Below are 20,233 nucleotides of genomic sequence, written 5' to 3' on the forward strand. Positions count from 1 at the left end.
AGCTTTCCAGAAGTGGAATGCTGGCTCTGAGGCTGGAGATTTCAGATGCTGGCAGGTATTTCCAAATTGCTCTCCAAAGAGCTTATTCCCATTCATATCAACAGCATCTGAGAGGACATTTTGATTCGTATGTTGGCTTTACAGTGGGGTAAGGCCCAGGGCACTGGACAATTTCAAAGACCAACACTGAGAAGTCAGAGAGTAAACACCAACTGATGGACTACCAAATAATTATTTCAAAGCTATATGAGTTGTAAGTTAGAAATACTTACCTGCGGCAGCAACCAACACAAAAAACAAACTTAAAAAAGGCATGATTTACTTGAAAGCCTGTTGTCTCTTTGAAGACACTTTGCTCCAGCTGCACCTTTGCTGACTTCTGGGGAGTTCACCCCTTGGTAAGGAGGCTTCCCAGGAGAAACACTGTGTCTCCAGGCACCCTTATAAGCTTCCCCTGACACAGTTCTTGCTGAGTGATCTGTAACGCGATACCTCCTTCTTTCAAAAGGGCAAAACCTTCTGCAAGAGGATTTGCTTGAGCCAGGTAGAAAAGGCCTCAGCTGCTATTTCGCCACATGCAAAGGTCTCCCAAATCCTGGTAAAGCTGGGGTGGCCACAATTAGTGAGGACTTTTCAGGAAACTCATGTGTTTTCCAAAGGATTCTGTTTAATAATGACTCCAGGTCACTAAAGTTCGTTGTCCTGCTCTACTCCATGTATTTATTGCACCTAGAATCTCAGCTTACCAAGTTTGCAGAGGGCTTACAAGTTGCTAGGCAAAGTTAGTATGCAACCAGATAGCAAGAAGATGTAAAGACAGTCTAATAATGGACCAAGAGCCAACTGAATGCTAGTGAATATGTTTAAGTTAAAGCTTGGGGGAAAATCAGCTTTAGGAGCACTGATGGGAGCGACCTGGCTGAACAGAGAGTTAACATGAAAACATCTCTGGAGGCAGCAAATTGGTGACCCACAGGCTAAATATGGCCTGCAGATCACATTTTTAAATGTGCAAAGCTTCTTAAAGGTTTGAAGTTTAATAGAATTGGATTGGCCCAGTACTCTACAGTTTACCACAATTCCCAGCCCTCCCTTTTACACCCCACCCACTGCTTCTCACATTTCCCCGCCTAGCTCCTGCAGGTATTCACATTTGCAATCTCTGACTTAGAAGTTTCAATCAATTGCTATCTCAATAGGAGTCAACTGTTGTCATGGTTACCTGAATAGGATTATGCAATCTCAGACATGTTCAATGGAAGGATAATGTTGAGAACAAGGGAGACTGTATTTTGACCAGATTTTGTCCGGCACCAGCTGGCTTTTTGGCTTTTCAAAGGAACATTTACAAATGTCCAGGGAATGATCACACAGAGATAACTCCAAGCCATGTCCTGTGAAGGGTGGTTGACAAGGAGAGTTGACCGATGGACTCCTAAATGGGTGTCCTTCTCTTTAGTTCCACTGTTCCCCCCTTAGTTAAGCCACTGGACTACAGCAACAACTTAACACCCCAACTGAGTATCTCCTTCTCTCTATTTACCCTCTGCGTTAGGCTGTTCTTGCATTATTATAAAGAAATACCTGAGACTGGGCAATTTACTAGAAAAAAGGTTTAATTGTCTCATGGTTCTGCAGGCTGTACAGGAAGCATGGCACCAGCATCCGTTGTTTGGGAGGCCTCTGGAAGCTTACAATCCTGGCTGAAGGTGAAGTAGGAGCTTACACATCACTAGGTGAAAGCAGGGGCAAGAGAGACAGCGGGCCATGCCACGCACTTTTAAACAACCAGATCTTGCAAGAATTCACTCGCTATCACGAGGTGAGAAACTGCACCATGATCCAATCACTTCCCACCAGCCCCATCTCCAACACTGGCAATTACATTTCAACGTGAGATCTGGGCAGGGACACATATCCAAACTGTATCATCCTCCATATCCCAGTTTATTTCAGGGACACATCCAAACTGTATCATCCCCCATATGCCAGTTCATTTCAGTATCTCACTTCTTAAATATTGCCTGAATCTACACACTTCTGGTACTCCTCACCATCTCTCACCGGCCTGGACCAAGTGCCCACCTAACGACTTTTCAACACTCACTTTTTCCTCTCTAATGTATTTTCCAAGCTGCACACAGCAATCTTTTAAAAACATATTATGCATAACTCTGCCTTCCCTTGTCACCTACATTCCCACCACATTGGTCTTCTTCCTGCTCTCAAACAGACCTGGTTTGCACCGTCCTGTGAACCTTTCCTCACGTGGTTTTCTGTCTTTGAAATACCTCTCCCAGATCTCAGCACAGTTTGTCTCTTTTTCAACATTAAATGTCTCACTTCAAACGCCACCTCCTTAAAAGATCTTTCTTGATCATTTTGGAGGAGTGCCACTCCCCGTCCCTTCCTACTATGTTTTCCTACTTTTTATTTGTTTTTTATTTTTATTTATTTATTTTTTCTTCTTTTCTTCTTTTTAATTTTGTTTCTGTTTTTCTACTTTTCTCATAGCATTCTTTATCAGTACCTGAAACAATTTTTCTATTGGTTAACATGTTCGGTGTCTGTGTCCTCCACTAGAATTGTAATGTAATTGTAATGCCCAAATCCTGGGAAAGGATTCTCGTCATTTTCTTCACAACCGAATCCCATTTCTTCAAATAAATATATGAACAAGTTCCTTATAAACCCTCAATAAACCTGTAATCCCAGCACTTTGGGAAGCTGAGGCGGGCAGATCACCTGAGCTCAGGAGTTGGAGACCAGCCTGGGCAACATGTTTAAACTTTGTCTCTGCCAAAAATACAAAAAAATTAGCTTGGCGTGGTGTTATGCACCTGTAACCCCAGCTACTCAGGGGACTGAGGCACAAGAATGGCTTGAACCTGGGAGGTAGCAGTTGCAGTGAGCCAAGATGGTGCCACTGCACGCCAGCCTGGGTGACAGTAAGACTCTTTCAACAAAACAAAACAAAACCCTCAACAACTGCCCATTGCTCTGAAGATCAAGACCAAAATCTTTAATTTGATCTGTCAGACTCAAGAGGTTTGGCCCTCCCTCCGGCTTATCACACACATCTACCTCTCTTTGCTCCACCTACCCTAGCGTTCTTCCACATTTTCAAAGACACTGGGCTTCTTCTACCTCAGGACTTTGCTACATGCTGTTTCTCCTGCCTGGGTCACACTCATTTTCACATGATTGGCTCTTTTCCCTGTTCAGCATTCAGGACCAATGACCTCATTGGACAGGCTTTCCTACCGCTGCATCTAAAGTCACTCCTCATCCTCAGTCCTTCTATCCCATCATCCTGTTTTACTTTCTTCATAGTATTTACTACCAGCTGAAATTAAAATGTTAATTTCCCTGTTTGTTACCTGTGTCTCCCACAGCATATTAAGTTATATGAGTTCAGAGATTTCGCGTGTGTTGTTTACTGCAGTATCCCTGGTATCTAGGGTGGTGGCTGGCAACCACTAGGCATTCAAATATTTGTTGAATAACTGAATGACTAAAAGAACCTGGGGAGGTAGCAGTTATGATTCCTATTTTACAAACAAGAAAATGAAGGTCCAAAGAGGTTTTTGTCACCTGCCCAAACCCATAAGCTTGTAAGGGGTAGAGCTAGAATATAAATCCAGACACAGCAAAAAATTGGTGTCTCTCCATACTCTAACCTTTTCCCCATCACACTCTTTCTAGCTCTATCATCTGCTTCAGGACTCCTTTGGGAACCTACAAGTTTTGTCACAGGAGCCACAGCAGCAAGTGTTTCAGCCTATTACATACACACATACATGCAGACATGCATACACACAGACATGTACAAACATAGACACCCATGCACAAATAAAAAACAGCTCTCTTTCCTAGTATAAAATTCATCTCTTTTCTGACAGTGGTCAAAAATAAATAATTAATTAATTAATTAAAAAAATAAAAATTTCCTTTTGGCCAGGCGCGGTGGCTTATGCCTATAATCACAGCACTTTGGGAGGTCGAGGCAGGCGGATCATGAGGTCAAGAGATCGAGACCATCCTGGACAACATGGTGAAACTTTGTCTCTACTAAAAATATAAAAATTAGCTGGGCATGGTGGTGCATGCCTATAGTCCCAGCTACTCGGGAGGCTGAGGCAGGAGAATTGCTTGAGCCCAGGAGGTGGAGGTTGCAGCAAGCCAAGATCATGCCATTGCACTCCATCCTGGCAACAGAGCAAGACTCCGTCTCAAAAAAGGAAAAAAAGAAAAAATTCATCTCATTCATCTGGATAATTGACAGAATACAACAGAATTAAGACAGGAGTGCCAATAATTGCATGAAAAACATTGGCCTGTTGCTATAGAAAATATTCATGTATTCATTTATTCAAGTACCTGTTATTTATTGTGCTCTAAGGATGCAACAGATGAAGGAAAACAGACCCGGGGAGGAGCACATGTCCATTTGGCCAAGCATATTAGATACGCTCTACTTCAGCGCTTCTCAAATGGTGGGACAGAGGAACATCTGCACCCAGTCTCCTAAAATATGGATTCCTGGGTCTCATTCCCTGCTGAAGCAGAATTTCTATTTCACTTGAATTTTGCCATAAAACTGTGGCTTGGGCACGATGAGTATTCCCACTTTAGGGATGAGAAAACAAGCGTTAATAGGTTAAAATGAATTGACCAAGGTCGCATAGCTAAGCTAGAAATGAGAATCCAGGCATAATTCCCAAATCCACTCCCTTAGTCCCTCAACATTATACACTTCATTCTAGACCATTTTAAAGCTCTTTCCCCCAGTACTGAAACATACAAGACGCTCACTACTACAGGTGCAGTCCAGCATCATCAGCATCACCTGGAACTTTGTTAGGAGTGCAAATTCTTGGATCCCACCCCAGATGTACTGTATTGAAATCTTCATCTTAAAAAGACCTCTAGGAAATTCGTGTGCACTTGAAAGCTTGAGAAGTGTACTCCAGATTATTGATTAATGCAAACACAGAAAGCAGAGTAGTTCTTGTAACTTCCAGAACCTTTCTAGAAGAGTTTTTCTTCTCAAAAATCTAGTTACTTGACTGAACAACTCAAAGCACCAGAGGGTGACAGGAATAAATCCTAGTGTCTGCTGCCACCTTGTGGTGAGAAGTTTCATTCCAGGCAGAATTTGCTCTACCACGAAATAAATGGGGCAATGTTGGAAGGGAGGGGTGGATCAGGTCCTCAATTCAGCAATGTACTTTGAGAGACCACTACAAAATTCCAAGATGTAATGAAAACCACCCTTGGGGTACATTTTGAGATGTCCAAACAACAGCTGGCCTTGTCATATGTGTTCCACGGGACACAGAGAACATCCACCAGCTGTAACTGAGAGATCTAACAGCTCAACTTTTGTTAATCAACAGATCATCGGTATTCTCACAGGTCCCTTCCCCTTCCGAGTTCAAATATGCACTTCTGAATGTGGTGGTCAGTTAGTGCATGGGTGTTTTTTTGTTTGCTTTGGTTTGGTTTTTGGTTTTTTTCCTCTCCAAATGCCAGTGTTGAGGCAATCAGATCATCATTTCTTCATTTGCCTTGTTGGAGAATCTGTGAAGTCGTCCACAAAGAGCCATGGAATTTCACACAGCTCTGTCAAATACATCATTGGTGACCTCTGTGAGGTTGTAAACAGGGTCAGTCCCACAAATAATGTCTCTAACACTTGGAAGGCAATAAGGGAAAGACTCTAAAAATTTCCTATGTATTTTATTCCAAATAGCCCAGACCTTGACAGTACACCCAGTCACGGGATGATTTTGTAGTGAAGTCTGTAAGTTCAAGAACTAAAACAATCCAAAACGGCTACTACAGGTGAAGTTGACGGCAATGGCCCGACGTCAGCTGTATCTACCGGAATCCTTTAAGATTGCCTATGGAAAAGTTGGACAGTACCGAAGATTCCAGCAACTCAAGAAGAAAAATGGCTCATTCAAAAGGAAGGGGATTGAAAGGTGGGTAACAGAGATTCATTTCGTTTTCTGTCAACTGAGAGTCTTCAGATTTTGCATGGTGACATGTCCTTTTAAGCGTTGCATTTAGAAGTGAGGACTCTGGATGGATTGGCCGAAAAGGTACTGCATTGGATCAAGAAATCTAGTGTGACAATGTAAGCTTCATTTTATGATCAGAAAGGTCTTAACTGTAACAGCGAAAACCTTTCCTTTCTACTCGAAATTGAGTTTTAATGTGGCATAGGAGACTAAAATAGCTACTGATCCTACGTTGATATTTCAGCATCAGAATTTTAGACATCTCATATGCCATGAAAATAGTATTATTTTGAAAAGCGATTAGTGCCTTCTTCAAAATAGGTCCATGATCAATGCTTTGTTTTTCCTATTCCAGCAATTTTGGCTGCTGAAATATGTGCTAATCACATTTCACTGTGGACACATTGTTTAATGTAACATTAAAACTGCCTTAGACCTGCTATTTTTTGCCAATGACAAAAACCATACGACAGATATGAAACATCCAAAATATAATATATTTTAATTTGGAAAGTCAGTGTGGTGATTTATTTCCTGGTTTCTTAGTGCTTCTCTCTTACCAGGTCCATGGAGTATAGTTCAGACATGTAGAAGTGAGGTGTTTTAATGAGTCCTGGAAGCATCAAAAGCCAAGCTTATGAACTTCCATGGACAAAACGAAATACTACAGAGATCTCCACTTTCAATGAAACGTAGGAGCTCTAGGGGGAAGCAGTACAACCAAATAAATTCAGTACCAACACAAAAATATTTAAAAACTTAAGAAGGGGAGGGTTCTGCTCATACCAGAAGTTGCAACAGTTGTATTCCTAGGCTCTGGAGCAAAATCACCTTTGTTAATTATGTTTTAGATAGATTGGAGATGAGGGTGGGGAGGAGTGGAATGGGGAACACCTTCTAGAGATTCTGAGACCACTTAGAACTGTGCTTTTAACCAGAGGGGTTGCATGGATGGTCTTCAGGATGCCTGAATCTCCGGAAATTGTATTTGCACTGTTCTGTGTCAAAGTATATGTGTGTACATGTTTACAGTAGTGGAATCACTTAAAAATTAAATTATTGGCCAGGCACGGTGGCTCATGCCTGTAATCCCAGCACTTGAGAAGGTCAAGATGGGCAGATGACGAGGTCAGGAGTTCACGACCAGCCTGGCCAACATGGTGAAACCTCATCTCTACTAAAAATACAAAAATTAGCTGGGTGTAGTAGCGCACATCTGTAATCCCAGCTACTCAGGGGGCTGAGGCAGGAGAATTGCTTGAACCCGGAAGGTGGAGGTTGCAGTGAGCTGAGATCGCACCACTGCACTCCAGCCTGGACACTAAAGCAAGATTCCATCTCAAAAAAAAAAAATAAATAAATTTCAATTATTATTAAAGGAGTCTCAGAGGGGACCACAGGAGATTAATACTAACCCATAAGTTATCTTCGGGCAAATTAGGAAATGGTGATCCCTCCTCAGGACATTTTACTGCTATCTGCCAGAAAATCATTGTAACTATACATAACCCTAAGGACTAAATTAAATAGCACCCCCTAGAAGTCCTATATGTACAATTTGCAGAAGGGAGGCTTCTGGTCTCCCAGAGATTCATTTCCTTGGTCCCAGAAGGGAGGCTGCCAGCCTCTCCCTTATTGTGCTGTCTAGCGTGGGTTCCCTCCTTGCCTTTTACATTTTCCTCACTGTTCTGATCCACATGGTAATAAAAAGCATAATTTACTGAATGCTTTTTAAGGTTCCAAACACATGAATTATTTCCTTTTATTTTCACAATTCTGAAAAGACTACGCCCATTTTCAAATGAGAAGACCAAAGCTTATAGAGATTACATAAAATGGCCAAGGTAACAGTTAGGAATTGTCCCGAGTTGAAACAAGACCATTTCACTTTGATGTCTGGGCTCTCACTAAACTACTTCCCATGTAAAATTATAGAAAAAGGCAGAATGATTTAGGTTCCGTTTAGAACAGTGTTTTCCTGGAGAGTAGTACACATGCTGCTGATGGTACATGAGGTATTTTAGGTAATAAAGAACATTGTTAATGGTTATAAATTTGTTATAACCATTCATATTAGAATTCATATTAGAAACATAGGTTATGACCGGGCGCGGTGGGTCACACCTGTAATCCCAGCACTTTGTGAGGCTGAGGTGGGCAGATCACGAGGTCAAGAGATCAAGACCATCCTGCCTAACATGGTGAAACTCTGTCTCTACTAAAAATACAAAAATTAGCCGGGCGTGTTGGCACGCGCCAGTGGTCCCAGCTACTCAGAAGGCTGAGGCGGAAGGTGGAAGAATCGCTTGAACTCAGGAGGCGGAGGTTGCAGTGAGCCAAGATTGCGCCACTGCACTCCAGCCTGATGACGGAGCAAGACTCCATCTCAAAAAAAAGAAAAAGAAAGAAAGAAATATATGTTATATATTTAATAAAATGTAATAGCATAAAATAAAACCTGGGATTTTACCCAGAGAAATGAAGATTTATTTTCATACAAAACCTACACAAAAATGTTTATAGCAGCTTTATTCATAATAGCCCCAAACTGGAAACAACCCAAATATCTTCCAATTAGTCAATAGTCAAACAAAATGTGGTACATTCATATCATGGACTATTACTCAGCAATAAAAGGGTATGAACAATTAATACACAAAACCCAGATGAATGTCCAGAGAATTATGCCGCGCGAAAACAAAGCAAATCTCAAAAAATTACATGATGTATATTTCCATTTACATAACATTCTTGAAAGGACAAGAATTATGCAAACAGAAGACAGATTCGTGGATGCCAGTTTAAGAAAGAGGGGGCCAGTGGAAAGCGGGTGTGGCTATAAAACACGAGGGATCCTGGTGTTACCGGAAATGTTCTGTATCCTGACTGTATCAATGTCAACATGCTGATTGTGAAAATATAGTTTTGCAAGATGTCAGCATTTGGGGAAACTAGGTAAAGAGCACACAGAATCTTCCTGTATATCTTACAACTGCATGTGAAATTATAATGATCTCAACTTTAAAATTTTAATGTAAAAAACACCTGAGATTTCATGGGTATTTTACAAAATAGTTAATTGAGGAAGAATATTAGGTAAAAATTGTATCACGGTATAGGTGATATTCTAGCATAGTGGTTAACAACATAGACCTCAGGATCAGATCATCTGGACATAAATTATTTAATCTCTCCAAGCTTTAATATCTTCAGGTGTGAAGTAGAGATGAGAATGTAAAGATTTAATTATGTTATACACACGAAAGCACTTGGAAGAGTGTTTAGCACACAGAAAGCTATCAGGAAATGTTGTCTATTGTTTAGAATACTGTGTGTAATAAAATATGCCAAAATTATGAAGATGGTACACAGTCACTATATATGAGTTAATAGTATGTTATCTAAATGAGTGTTCTATGGAAATGTAGTATATATGGGGACTTGGAGCTTATTCCTTATTGACTATCCTAGCAGACTCTCTCATCTTTTATTACTTTCACTTTGAAACTGCCAAATCTAGCAAAAACTATCTCAAACTTTCATTGAAATAAGATTGCCAATTTGCCAATATAAGTTGATGGATTCCAATAGTCAGACCTGGATTAAAGTCTGCATTCAGCCCTTGGTCAATTAATTAACCTATGTCTCAGTTTACTCGTTAGTAAAATGAAGATAATAATATAACCTACCTCTTACAGTACTGTGTTTAAATTAAATAGTGGCCAGATTACTGTAATTTGGTTACAAAACACCAAGTAGTTGCTTTGGCTTTATTTTTCTGTGATTTGATTCTTGGTCTCCAATTTCATTTTTTTTTAATTGTATAGTTTGTTCACATTTGAAGTTTGTGTTTTAATGATTTAAAAGTTATTCACTTTTAACGTTTCAGTTCTCCCAATATGAACTATTTCTATTTTGTTTAGATGGCATAAAGCTGTGTCTACCAACTTACTAAAACAAAAGGTATTGGTCCCTAAAGAGGAATCATCCAGTGAGAGTGACATGGGATTTCATGAAAGCCAGCAAAATCAGAAAAGAAATTTGATGACGAAAGTGAAGACTGCTTTTGGGAGGATGCTGTCCTACAAGTATAGAAGCAAGCCAGCAAGTGCCAGCAAAGAGGGCTCCACCGACCATGAGGAAGCCCTCCTGTCAAACACGCAGAGCCTTCTCCCTAGGATTGTTAAGGAACTTCCATCTCCCAAGTTATTTACAACAAAAATGAGAAAGTTCTCAGAGAATGGTAATCAAATTTGGACAATCTGTCATTGGGTTGAGGCCAAGAGAAATTAGGATAAATTTTCTTGCTACACCAGTATGCCATCCCTGAGGAGCTGGTCTGAAATGCAGAATCTCAGGCCCTACCTGGGCCCTTTTGAGTCAGAAGCTGTACTTTAGCAAGATCCTCAGTCAGCTTGTATGTTCACATCATTTTGCTTTTTATTTTTGTTTTTTTTTAGATGGAATCTTGCTCTGTCTCCCAGGCTGGAGTGCAGCAGCATGATCTCAGCTCACTGCAACCTCCACCTCTCGGGTTCAACCGGTTTTCTTGCCTCAGGCTCCTGAGTAGCTGGAACTACAGGCGCGTGCCACCACATCCAGCTAATTTTTGTATTTTTAGTAGAAAGGGGGTTTCACCATGTTGGCCAAGCTGGTATTGAACTCAAGCGGATCAGGTGATCCGCTTGCCTTGGCCTCCCAAAGTGTTGGGATTACGGGTGTGAGCCATCATGTCCAGCCTTGTTCATACCTTTTGAGAAGCATTGAATTGGATTGCCTTGGAGGTTCCTCCTAGTTCAATTAATCAGTGGTCTAATCAGTTTAAAGTCACTTTTTATTTAAATATGTATGCATAAATATTCATCTATAAGTGCATGTATATTTATATATACATATACATTGGAAAAGCAAACTCAAGGGGGATTTTTGGTTTTGTTTCTGGAGAAAGCAGTGATACAGACTTTCACATGCTACTTCTAATAGTGGAGGGGGTAGTGAGAATTAAATGAATAAAATGTATAACTGGTAAGTCATAAAGAATGCTTGCTTTTATTGCATCTACTTTCTATGTACTGTGTGGAAGAATCAATATTTGAACTGCTAACTAAGTTGTTTTTGCAACTCGCAATACTGTCATTTGGCATCCTATGAGTTATGACTGACAATACTACCAATGATTGCATTCTCATCTGTAGCTTTTTAAAAATTAATGAAGTCTAGGCCAGGAGCAGTGGCTTACGCCTGTAATCCCAGCTCTTTGGAAGGCCAAGGCAGGTGGATCACTTGAGCCTAGGAGTTCAAGACCAGCCTGGGCAACAAGGTGAAACCATCTTGGCCAAAAATATATTAAAAAAAAAAGTTAGTTAGGCATGGTGGCATGTCCCTGTAGTCCCTGCTAGGGGAGCTGAGATGGGAGAATTGCTTGAATCTGGGAGGCAGAGATTGCAGTGAGCTGAGATCATGCCACTCCACTCCAGCCTGGGAAACAGAACAAGACTCTGTCTCAGAAAAAAAAAAAAGTATTTTTATATTTACAGAAAAATTGGACAGAAAATAAAGAGTTCCCATATATACTCTCCCTTCCCTGACCCCCACAGCTTCTCCTGTTATTAACATCTTGCTTTAGTGTGGTACATTTACAATTGATGAACCAATATTGATATTATTATTATTAATTTATGTATTTATTTTTGAGACAGAGTCTCACTCTGTCACCCAGGCTAGAGTGCAGTGGTGTGATCTTGGCTCACTGCAACTTCTGCCTCCTGAGTTCAAGCGATTCTTCTGCTTTGGTCTTCCGAGTAGCTGGGACTATAAGTGTATGCCACCACGCCCAGCTAATTTTTGTATTTTTAGTAGAAATGGGGTTTCACCATATTGGCCAGGCTGATCTGAAACTCCTGACTTCATGATCCGCCTACCTCAGCATCCCAAAGTGCTGGGATTATAGGTGAGCCACCACACCTAGCCGATATATTATTATTATTAACGAAAGTTTACATTAGGGTCCCCCCTTTATATTGTGCAGTTCTGCGGGATTTGACAAATACATACTGTTATGTCACATCCTGTCATGACATGTATCCACCATTATAGTATCATATAGAATAATTTCACTGCCCTATATGTCCTTTGTAGCGTTTTAATGTCCTTCACAGCATAGAATCAGGAAACATATAGCCCTTATAGTATATGCAAATATATATACAACCTCACATTTTACACACCATGATCAGGCAACAGACCTGTTGTGTGCTTTTTCCAGGAAAAAAAAAGCCTGATGGTTTCCAGCTGACTAATTTCAAACAAACTCTCTCTTCTATAAAAAGCAGTCAGTAATACAAATCTCCAAGCATCTAGCAATTACCTGGTATGGATTGACCTGTGTATTTATGTTGAAAATAACAAAGAGGATATGCTTCTATATTTCTGGGGCTGGAATTGAAGAATCCAGCAGAAAACAGAGGATCAAATTTCTACTCTCAATCTGTGCACTGGCTTATTTTTATCTTAGTTGGAATAACAAATATGAACTAAGATTTTTCTAGGAAACAGGCTCATCCTTTAGGATGTAGCTCAAATATTATTATCCTTCGTTGTGGCCCAAAACCAGTTGCTTTTCCCTGCTGACGTTCAAAACATGTTTTTATCTATTTAACAAATATCTGCTAAGTACTTATTATATGACAGCCATAATATTTGGGATAGAGTAGCACATACGGCAGACATGGTCCGTCCCTCATGGAGTTACAGCATTGAGGGGCTTTCAAACATGCAGAAAATCACGTTTGTTCCAAAAGCAGGCGCACAGGATGCTATTGAAGGAAATCATGGGTGCTCTAACCTTAGGGGAGGGGTCTCAGGAAAGGCTTCCCTGAGGAAGGGACAACTAAATTGAGATCTGAAGGATGGCTAAGACACAAGGATGGCTTACACAAAGTGGAGGTGGGAGAACAGTTTCCAGAGTAAAGGAGAGCATGTTCAAGTCACAATATCCAGAGATCACCAGGCATAATTAGGAAATGAAAGAAATCCAGGGAGGTTGGAACACAGAGAGCTAAGGAGAGGCTGGTTGAATGGGGTAGTAAGGGTGTCTGTCATAGGACATGTTGAGAATTTTTAACTTTCTTCTAAGGGTGATAAGAAACCACTGGATACTTTCAAGCTAGGGATTTACATAATCTGATTTGCATTCTTAAAAGATAGCTTTCGCTGTATAGTGTAGACTGGATTAGATGAGGGTAAGCACAAATGCAGGAAGAACAATAAGAACCCTTACATTCTTTCAGGCAAGGAATGACATTAGCTTGGATGATTAGTCATGGCAGTGGGAAAGGGGAGATAAAGGGAGAAATAAGCACAGGGAGAAGTTACAAGATTTGGGGAAGAGTTGGACAGTGAAGGGCAGGGGAGAGGGAAGAATTTCTGGATTGAGCACTTGCTTTGAAGGTGGAGGCATCATTCATTGAGATTAGGAGCAATGGACCTGGATTGAAAAGGAAGTCATGAGTTCCAGCTAGACTTGCTGACTTGAGGTCTCTCCCGAATAGCCAAGTGGAGGTGTCCAGTAGGCTAATGTATTCATTGAGGTCTGAGGCTCCCAGAGAAGAAGTCCTTATCAATGGACTTGAAGCAGCAAGATGATTTTAGGCATGCACAGAGCATGAAGGAACAGTATTTCTCGTTGTGATCCTAACACAGCAAATTGCAAACACCCCTTCCTCAATGGTGTCAGCCTCTTGAATACACCAAGGGAAATGTCTCATTTAGTGGCTTTTTTTTTTTGGATGGAGTCTCCCTCTGTCACCAGGCTGGAGCGCAGTGGCACGATCTCGGCTCACTGCAACCTTTGCCTCCCGGGTTCAAGCAATTCTCCTGCCTCAGCCTCCCAAGTAGCTGGGACTACAGGCGCACACCACCATGCCCAGCTAATTTCTGTATTTTTAGTAGAGACAGGGTTTCCCCATTTTGGCCAGGATAGTCTCGATCTCTTGACCTTGTGATCCGCCCCCCTCTGCCTCCCAAAGTGCTGGGATTATAGGCATGCGCCACCGCGCCTGGCCTAGTGACCCCCTTTCTTTTTTTTAAGAGAGTAACCTCAGGTTTAGTGCCTTCTGAAAAAAATTACATAGCTTTGTTTTTAGCATAGTAATTGTAACGCCTATTTATGATACTAGTCTTAAATTTTTGGTAGTGTTTTAAAGCTTCCTTTATAAATGCATTTATTAAGCACTGAATTGATGTTTTAAAATGTAAAGGAATCCAAAGTTCACCTAACGCTTGGATATGGAAAGACCAATCACATGGTATGTAAATAACTGAGCCTTGAGCCACATTTCTGGAGGATAGAACATTTGCTTTAATCCACAATGAATACTCAAGGGAGGGCCTTGTATGTTAAGAAGGTTACTTTTCTAATTCCACAATGGTTCAGGGAAAAAACTTAGGTCTTGAAGAGAGAGAGAGGTGGCTACCTTGTCAAGACTGGGTTGGTGTCCTTGAAGTCATGACCATTATAAAAGGCAAATGTGTGCAGGAGAAACTATAAGATTGGGAAGAGCAAATCCATTTTTTAACTCCAAAAAAAAAAAAAAAAAAGCCACTGAAGCAGCATGTGATGCTGTCTTCAAAGACTACTGTACTTTTTAATAGGAAGAACGTGTTCCTCATTGTGATCCTCACAGACTCCTTTTTCCCCCTTTCTCTAAGCGACTATACAGCTTGATGTAGAGGCAGAGACAGAGGAGATAACCCAGGGAAATACACTCCTATGGGCCAGGAGAACCACCAAGCGGTTATCTGTGACATCTCTTCCTTCAGGACTGCAAAAGGTAAAACGCTAAACAAATTGGCCTCTAAAGACTTACACATAACTCAATGTTTAGAGATTTTGCAAAAACCAAGTTCTCTCCTACCATGACTTCTCCATAATAGGCCCTTTAAATCTGCTGTTTGTGTTTCCTCTCCAAGAATTTAGGGTACTCTCTGGGTCAGATTCCTCTACTTCTAAGCTCAAACTGTTCAGCTTCTACTACATATGGGCAACAGTGGAGTCTGAATTTTTATACTGACTTTCTCACTCTTCAAATGTTAGTATATTAGCAATCTGGCCTATCTGTGCATACCGTGTAGAGTGGAACTCATTAGACCAGCACTGTCCAGTGGAACTTTCTGTGAAGATGCGAGTACACATTGTCCAATATAGTAGCCATTAGCCATATTTGGCTTTGAGACTTTGAAATGTGGACAGTTCAATTGAGGAACTGAATTTTTAATCTTAATTTTCATTGAAATTAAAATGTAAATAGCCACATGTACAACATAGAAAGTGCCCATAGATGATCTAGGACTCTCCAAACCAAAGCTTTTACTTATTCATAGGTATGAATGGTTTTTGATTGTTTGTTTTGAGACAGAGTCTCACTCTGTCACCCAGGCTGGAGTGCAGTGGCATGATTTTGGCTCACTGCAACCTCCTCCGTCTCCTGGGTTTGGGTTCGAGTGATTCTCCTACCTCAGCCTCCCATGTAGCTGGAAGTACATACAGGTGTGAGCCACCATGCCTGGCTAATTTTTGTATTTTTAGTAGAGACAGGGTTTTGTCATGTTGGCCAGGCTGGTTTCAAACTCCTGGCCTCAAATGATCCACCTGCTTTGGTCTCCCAGACTGCTGGGATTACAGACATGAGCCACCATGACCAGCCAGACATGCATGTTTGAGCCTAAATTGCTCAGATTATTTTTCAGAAATAGAACCATGAACTATTATTATTGTTTTAAATTTAATAAGACTTACCTTAAAATTATGTTCCAAACTCTGGTCTAAGTGCTTTAAAAATATCAACTTGGATAATCCTACAGCCCTATAACATAGGTAGCAATATTAACCTTATTTTAGGGATGGTACTGAGAGCTTAATTAATTTGTCCATGTAAGTGATGGAGCCAAGTTTCAAACCCAGGAAGACCTGGCTCTAGAGTCCTTAGTTGTAATTGGTATGCTATAGACTAACTGTACTGTCCAATATGCTAGTCAATAACTGAATGTGACTACTTATGTTAATTAAAAGTGCAGTTCCCCAATTGCACTAGCTACATCTTAAATGGCCAATAACCACACCTAGTTAGTGGCTGTCCTATACAGTACAGATAGAGAACATTTCCATCTTCACAGAAAGTTCCACTGAACAGTGCTGCTCTGGAACACCACTGTCAGAGTGCACTGATATTAGTTTTGATTTTTTGCCTTCTGTGTGCTAGGTTCATATTTATTGTGCCCCTATTATGTTTTGGGCAGTTTGTATGTTTGGGGGCTATAGGGAGATCCAATGGACATGGTCTTGCTTCTGTGGAACTTACAGTTAAATAGAGGAGACAGACATTCAACCATGGCACTGCACAGCAGTGGGATAAAGCTAATCTTTTGAACAAATGTTGCTGGAACAAGTGGGCATTCATATAGACAAAAAACGAAAATTGATCCCTATCTCACACCATATACAAAAATTAATTTCTGTTCTGTTATAGATTTAAGTGGAAAAGGCAAAAATCTTAAAACTTCTGAAGAACAGTAAGAATATTTTCATGACTTCAGAATAAAGACTTCTTAGGACACAAATAGCACTAACCATAAGGATAAAGATGGTGTAATTTGGCTATGATTAAGAATTTCTGTCAATTAAATAATGTTAGATCACAGGTTGTCAACTAGCTATAAAAGTGTTTTGTTTAGCCCTCAGAATGTTCTCAAAAATGTATTTGAATTGGCTGGACGGAGTGACTTATGTCTGTAATCCTTGTACTTTGGGAGGCTGAGGCAGGAGGATCACTTGAGCTCAGGAGGTTGAGACCAGCCTGAGCAACATGGCAAAACTCCATCTCTACAAAAAATATAAAAATTAGCTGGACATGGTGGTGCATGCCTTTAGTTTCAACTCCTCAGAAGGCTGAGGTGGGAGGATCACCTGAGCCCAGGGAGGTCAAGGCTTTAGTGAGCCATGATCACACCATGGCACTCCAGTCAGGGCAGCAGTGAGACCCCATCTCTCTCTCTCTCTTTCTCTCTCTCTCTCTCTCTCTCTCTCTCTCTCTCTATATATATATATATATATGTGTGTGTGTGTGTATATATATATATACACATATATATGTATTTGAATTAATAGTCCACATTTAAAAATTAGGGTATTTCAAATAAAATTCCGGGTTTTCAACTTTCTTTTCAAAAATAAAAAGATTTGAAAATACTAGGCCAGTTTGTCACGGGAACAAGCAAGAGCTGCACCAACTTACGGCAGTAGGTGTGTTCTCTTCAGTCCACACCAAACCCAACTAGTCCTGCTTTACAAAACTTGCCTAGGAACTAGACTTTACAGTAGTTGCATTCAACAAACAGAGAAATAAGGTAGTAACTGCCAAGTATGCTAGATCAGGGAAGGTTCTGCAAGTGACATTTGAGCTGGGGCAAGCTGGCAGGGCAGCAGTGGTTCAGCAGACTCCATTTGTAAAGGCAAAGGGTAGGACCCAGATGTGGTCCCATATCCTACTTTGTATAGGTCTCACAATAGTCCTAAAGCTAATCATTAAGCACAAGGGGAAGGAAGAGTGAACTAAATAAGACTAAGAAAGGCATATTAGCTTGGAGCCATGACCTGGAAATGATTTCCAATTGCAACACTATTAGGACAGGTACTTGTAACCAGTAAGCCAGGGACAATGGGAAAAGTACTAGGCATGGGGTAAAAAGAACCCAGAGCTTTCTTTTTATATTTGAAGACATGACTGCCGTGAAAATAAGGAAACCTGCAGAAACGAGACCAAATTAACAACTAGATCCACTGATAATGAGCTTTCTGGGGCACTGGTCCACAACAGCCCCACACTCTCACTGTGCTCAGTAGCTGCAGAGGCAATTTCTTCTTCTTCCCCTTACAAATGACCTGCTTTTTTCCTGATGCTGTATATTCTTTCAGAGCCAGACAATCTCATTTCTCTGCACCCTATAGATCTCTTCAAAGAGAGCTCTGGACACAAAGAAGATACATGGGGTACGGAGAATAATATGAATACAGTCTCCAACCCAATGTTGTTATGTGGCAAATGTTCAGTTTATAAGAGAGTGTCCCAAGGGTGAGGATTCTTGTTTAAGAATCATAGAAATTATGTTGGTAGTTTCTAATCTGATGTGTTTTGCATTTTTACCATAGGGGCCATATTCACCAAAAAAGAGACCACACTTTGCGGTACTTAAAAAAAAGAAGCATCACATGGAAAACATCCTCCGAAAATCAGAATTGACAGTAGGAAAGCTTCAAATGCAGGTAGTAGACAAAGGCTTTTAACTTTTGTCTCAGAAGCATCAGAGCCAGGCTTAACTGAACACACATTCCTGGTAGACAGCATAGGTGTAGGAGGAAATTAATGATTAGCATTAAGAAATAATGTTAGCAGGAGGAGGGCATTCTGAAAGTGGCTAAAGGATTGCTAAGGACACCTAGAATGATGCTATGTACCTGATAAATATTAAATGAATTCAATTAAAATGAAGGCATAGGTTTCTTTTCAGAAGAACTGAGGTTGTCTTTATCACTGGGTGGTTAATGTATGTTTTCAAGCTCCATTTGCTATGACTTGAATTAGAATAACATTTTAAGACTTGCAAAATGTCCACCAATTCCTGAACTCATCTCTCAGGAAAAGCAACTATCTCTTTGATTTTGACAAGGCTTTCCAACACATGGCTTCATTTCTTTGTATTTGTCATAGGTGGATGACCTCATAGAAACAGTGACTGATAAATCCATGAAGCTATTGGCCCAAAGACATGCTGAGCTTCAACAGTGTGAGTTTCTAGGGGATGAAATTCTTCAGTCTTCTAAGCAGTTCCAGAGGATATCCAAGAGAACCATGAGGAAGTATAAATTAAAAAATGTGTGTTACCCATGTACCTGCTGCTGCTTCTGACTTTGTCCCTGACTCTTAACAAGTTATCTTCCCTAGGCCGGTGGTGGTGGCTTACACCTGTAATCTAAGCACTTTGGGAGGCCGAGGCGGGGGGATCACTTGAGGTCACAAGTTCAAGACCAGCCTGGTCAACATGGTAAAACCCCATCTCTACTAAAAAAACAAAAATTAGCCATATGTGGTGGCAGGTGACTGTAATCCCAGCTACTCCGCAGGCTGAAGCAGGAAAATTGCTTGAACCTGGGAGGCGGAGGTTGCAGTGAGCAGAGATCATGCCATTGCACTCCAGCCTGGATGGCAGAGCAAGACCCTGTCTCAGAAAATAAAAAAAAGAAAAATGTATTTTTAATTCTGGGTCAATATAGGCAAATTTTTGTTTCATAATTCTTACTAATAATGGAAAACAGAAGCATTTGTCATAGCATAGCAATTCTACAAAGAAATTTCTCCCATGACTTGCCAGATGAAATTAGAGGAAGCATTTATAGGTATTATGACACTTTTAATGTGACTACAACTGAGCTAATTTTAAACTTTCATTTTTAAAGACAAAAATTCTTATTAAAATTACAAAAATTAACATCATTAAGGTATGATTCATGCAAAGTGTCATGCTCCTAACTAAAATAAATGGATAAGGATGGAGCTGAACAAGTATTACACATGTAATTCAATACTTAAGAAAATTACAAGTGATTCAGCCTTAGCTTAATTTAAAAAAATATTATAAATTCTTTATGTAAGACAATCATTTTTTTTTTGTTTGAGATGGAGTTTTGCTCTTGTTGCCCAGGCTAGAGTGCAATGGCGTGATCTTGGCTCACCACAACCTCTGCCTCCTGGGTTCAAGCAATTCTCCTGCCTCAGACTCCTGAGTAGCTGGGATTACAGGCATTTGCCACCATATCCGGCTAATTTTGTATTTTTCTTTTTAGTAGAGACGGGGTTTCTCCATGTTGGTCAGGCTGGTCTTGAACTCCTGACCTCAGGTCACCAACCCCACCTCAGCCTCCCAAAGTGCTGGGATTACAGGTGTGAGCCACCACGGCTGGCCTATGCAAGACAATCTTAACAAACTATTTACTTCAAACAACTTGTCATTTTATCAATATATTCTTTTCTATTGAAAATGATTACTAAAGAGCAAAGCAATAGAGAAAACAGATCAACAAAACAAGAATCATATTATTCACATATTAAGAAGAGAGATATAGAAAGTAAGGCATATTATTTTACTTTGCATCT

General features: G+C 40.5%; 1 protein-coding gene across 1 annotated transcript; it reads left to right on the forward strand.

Moving 5' to 3' along the window:
• The first annotated feature begins 5,862 nt into the window (after positions 1 to 5,862).
• On the forward strand, positions 5,863 to 18,988 carry CUNH3orf49 (chromosome unknown C3orf49 homolog). The gene is made up of 5 exons (XM_064366781.1): positions 5,863 to 5,987; positions 9,950 to 10,269; positions 14,736 to 14,857; positions 18,232 to 18,345; positions 18,791 to 18,988. Exons 1-5 carry the CDS (start codon positions 5,863 to 5,865, stop codon positions 18,986 to 18,988), a joined length of 879 nt encoding a protein of 292 aa, XP_064222851.1.
• Positions 18,989 to 20,233: the final 1,245 nt, after the last annotated feature.

This window comes from Aotus nancymaae, unplaced genomic scaffold (assembly GCF_030222135.1).
Source record: "Aotus nancymaae isolate 86718 unplaced genomic scaffold, 86718_ANA_hifiasm-v0.15.2.pri h1tg000067l, whole genome shotgun sequence".
Lineage (NCBI taxonomy): Eukaryota > Metazoa > Chordata > Mammalia > Primates > Aotidae > Aotus > Aotus nancymaae.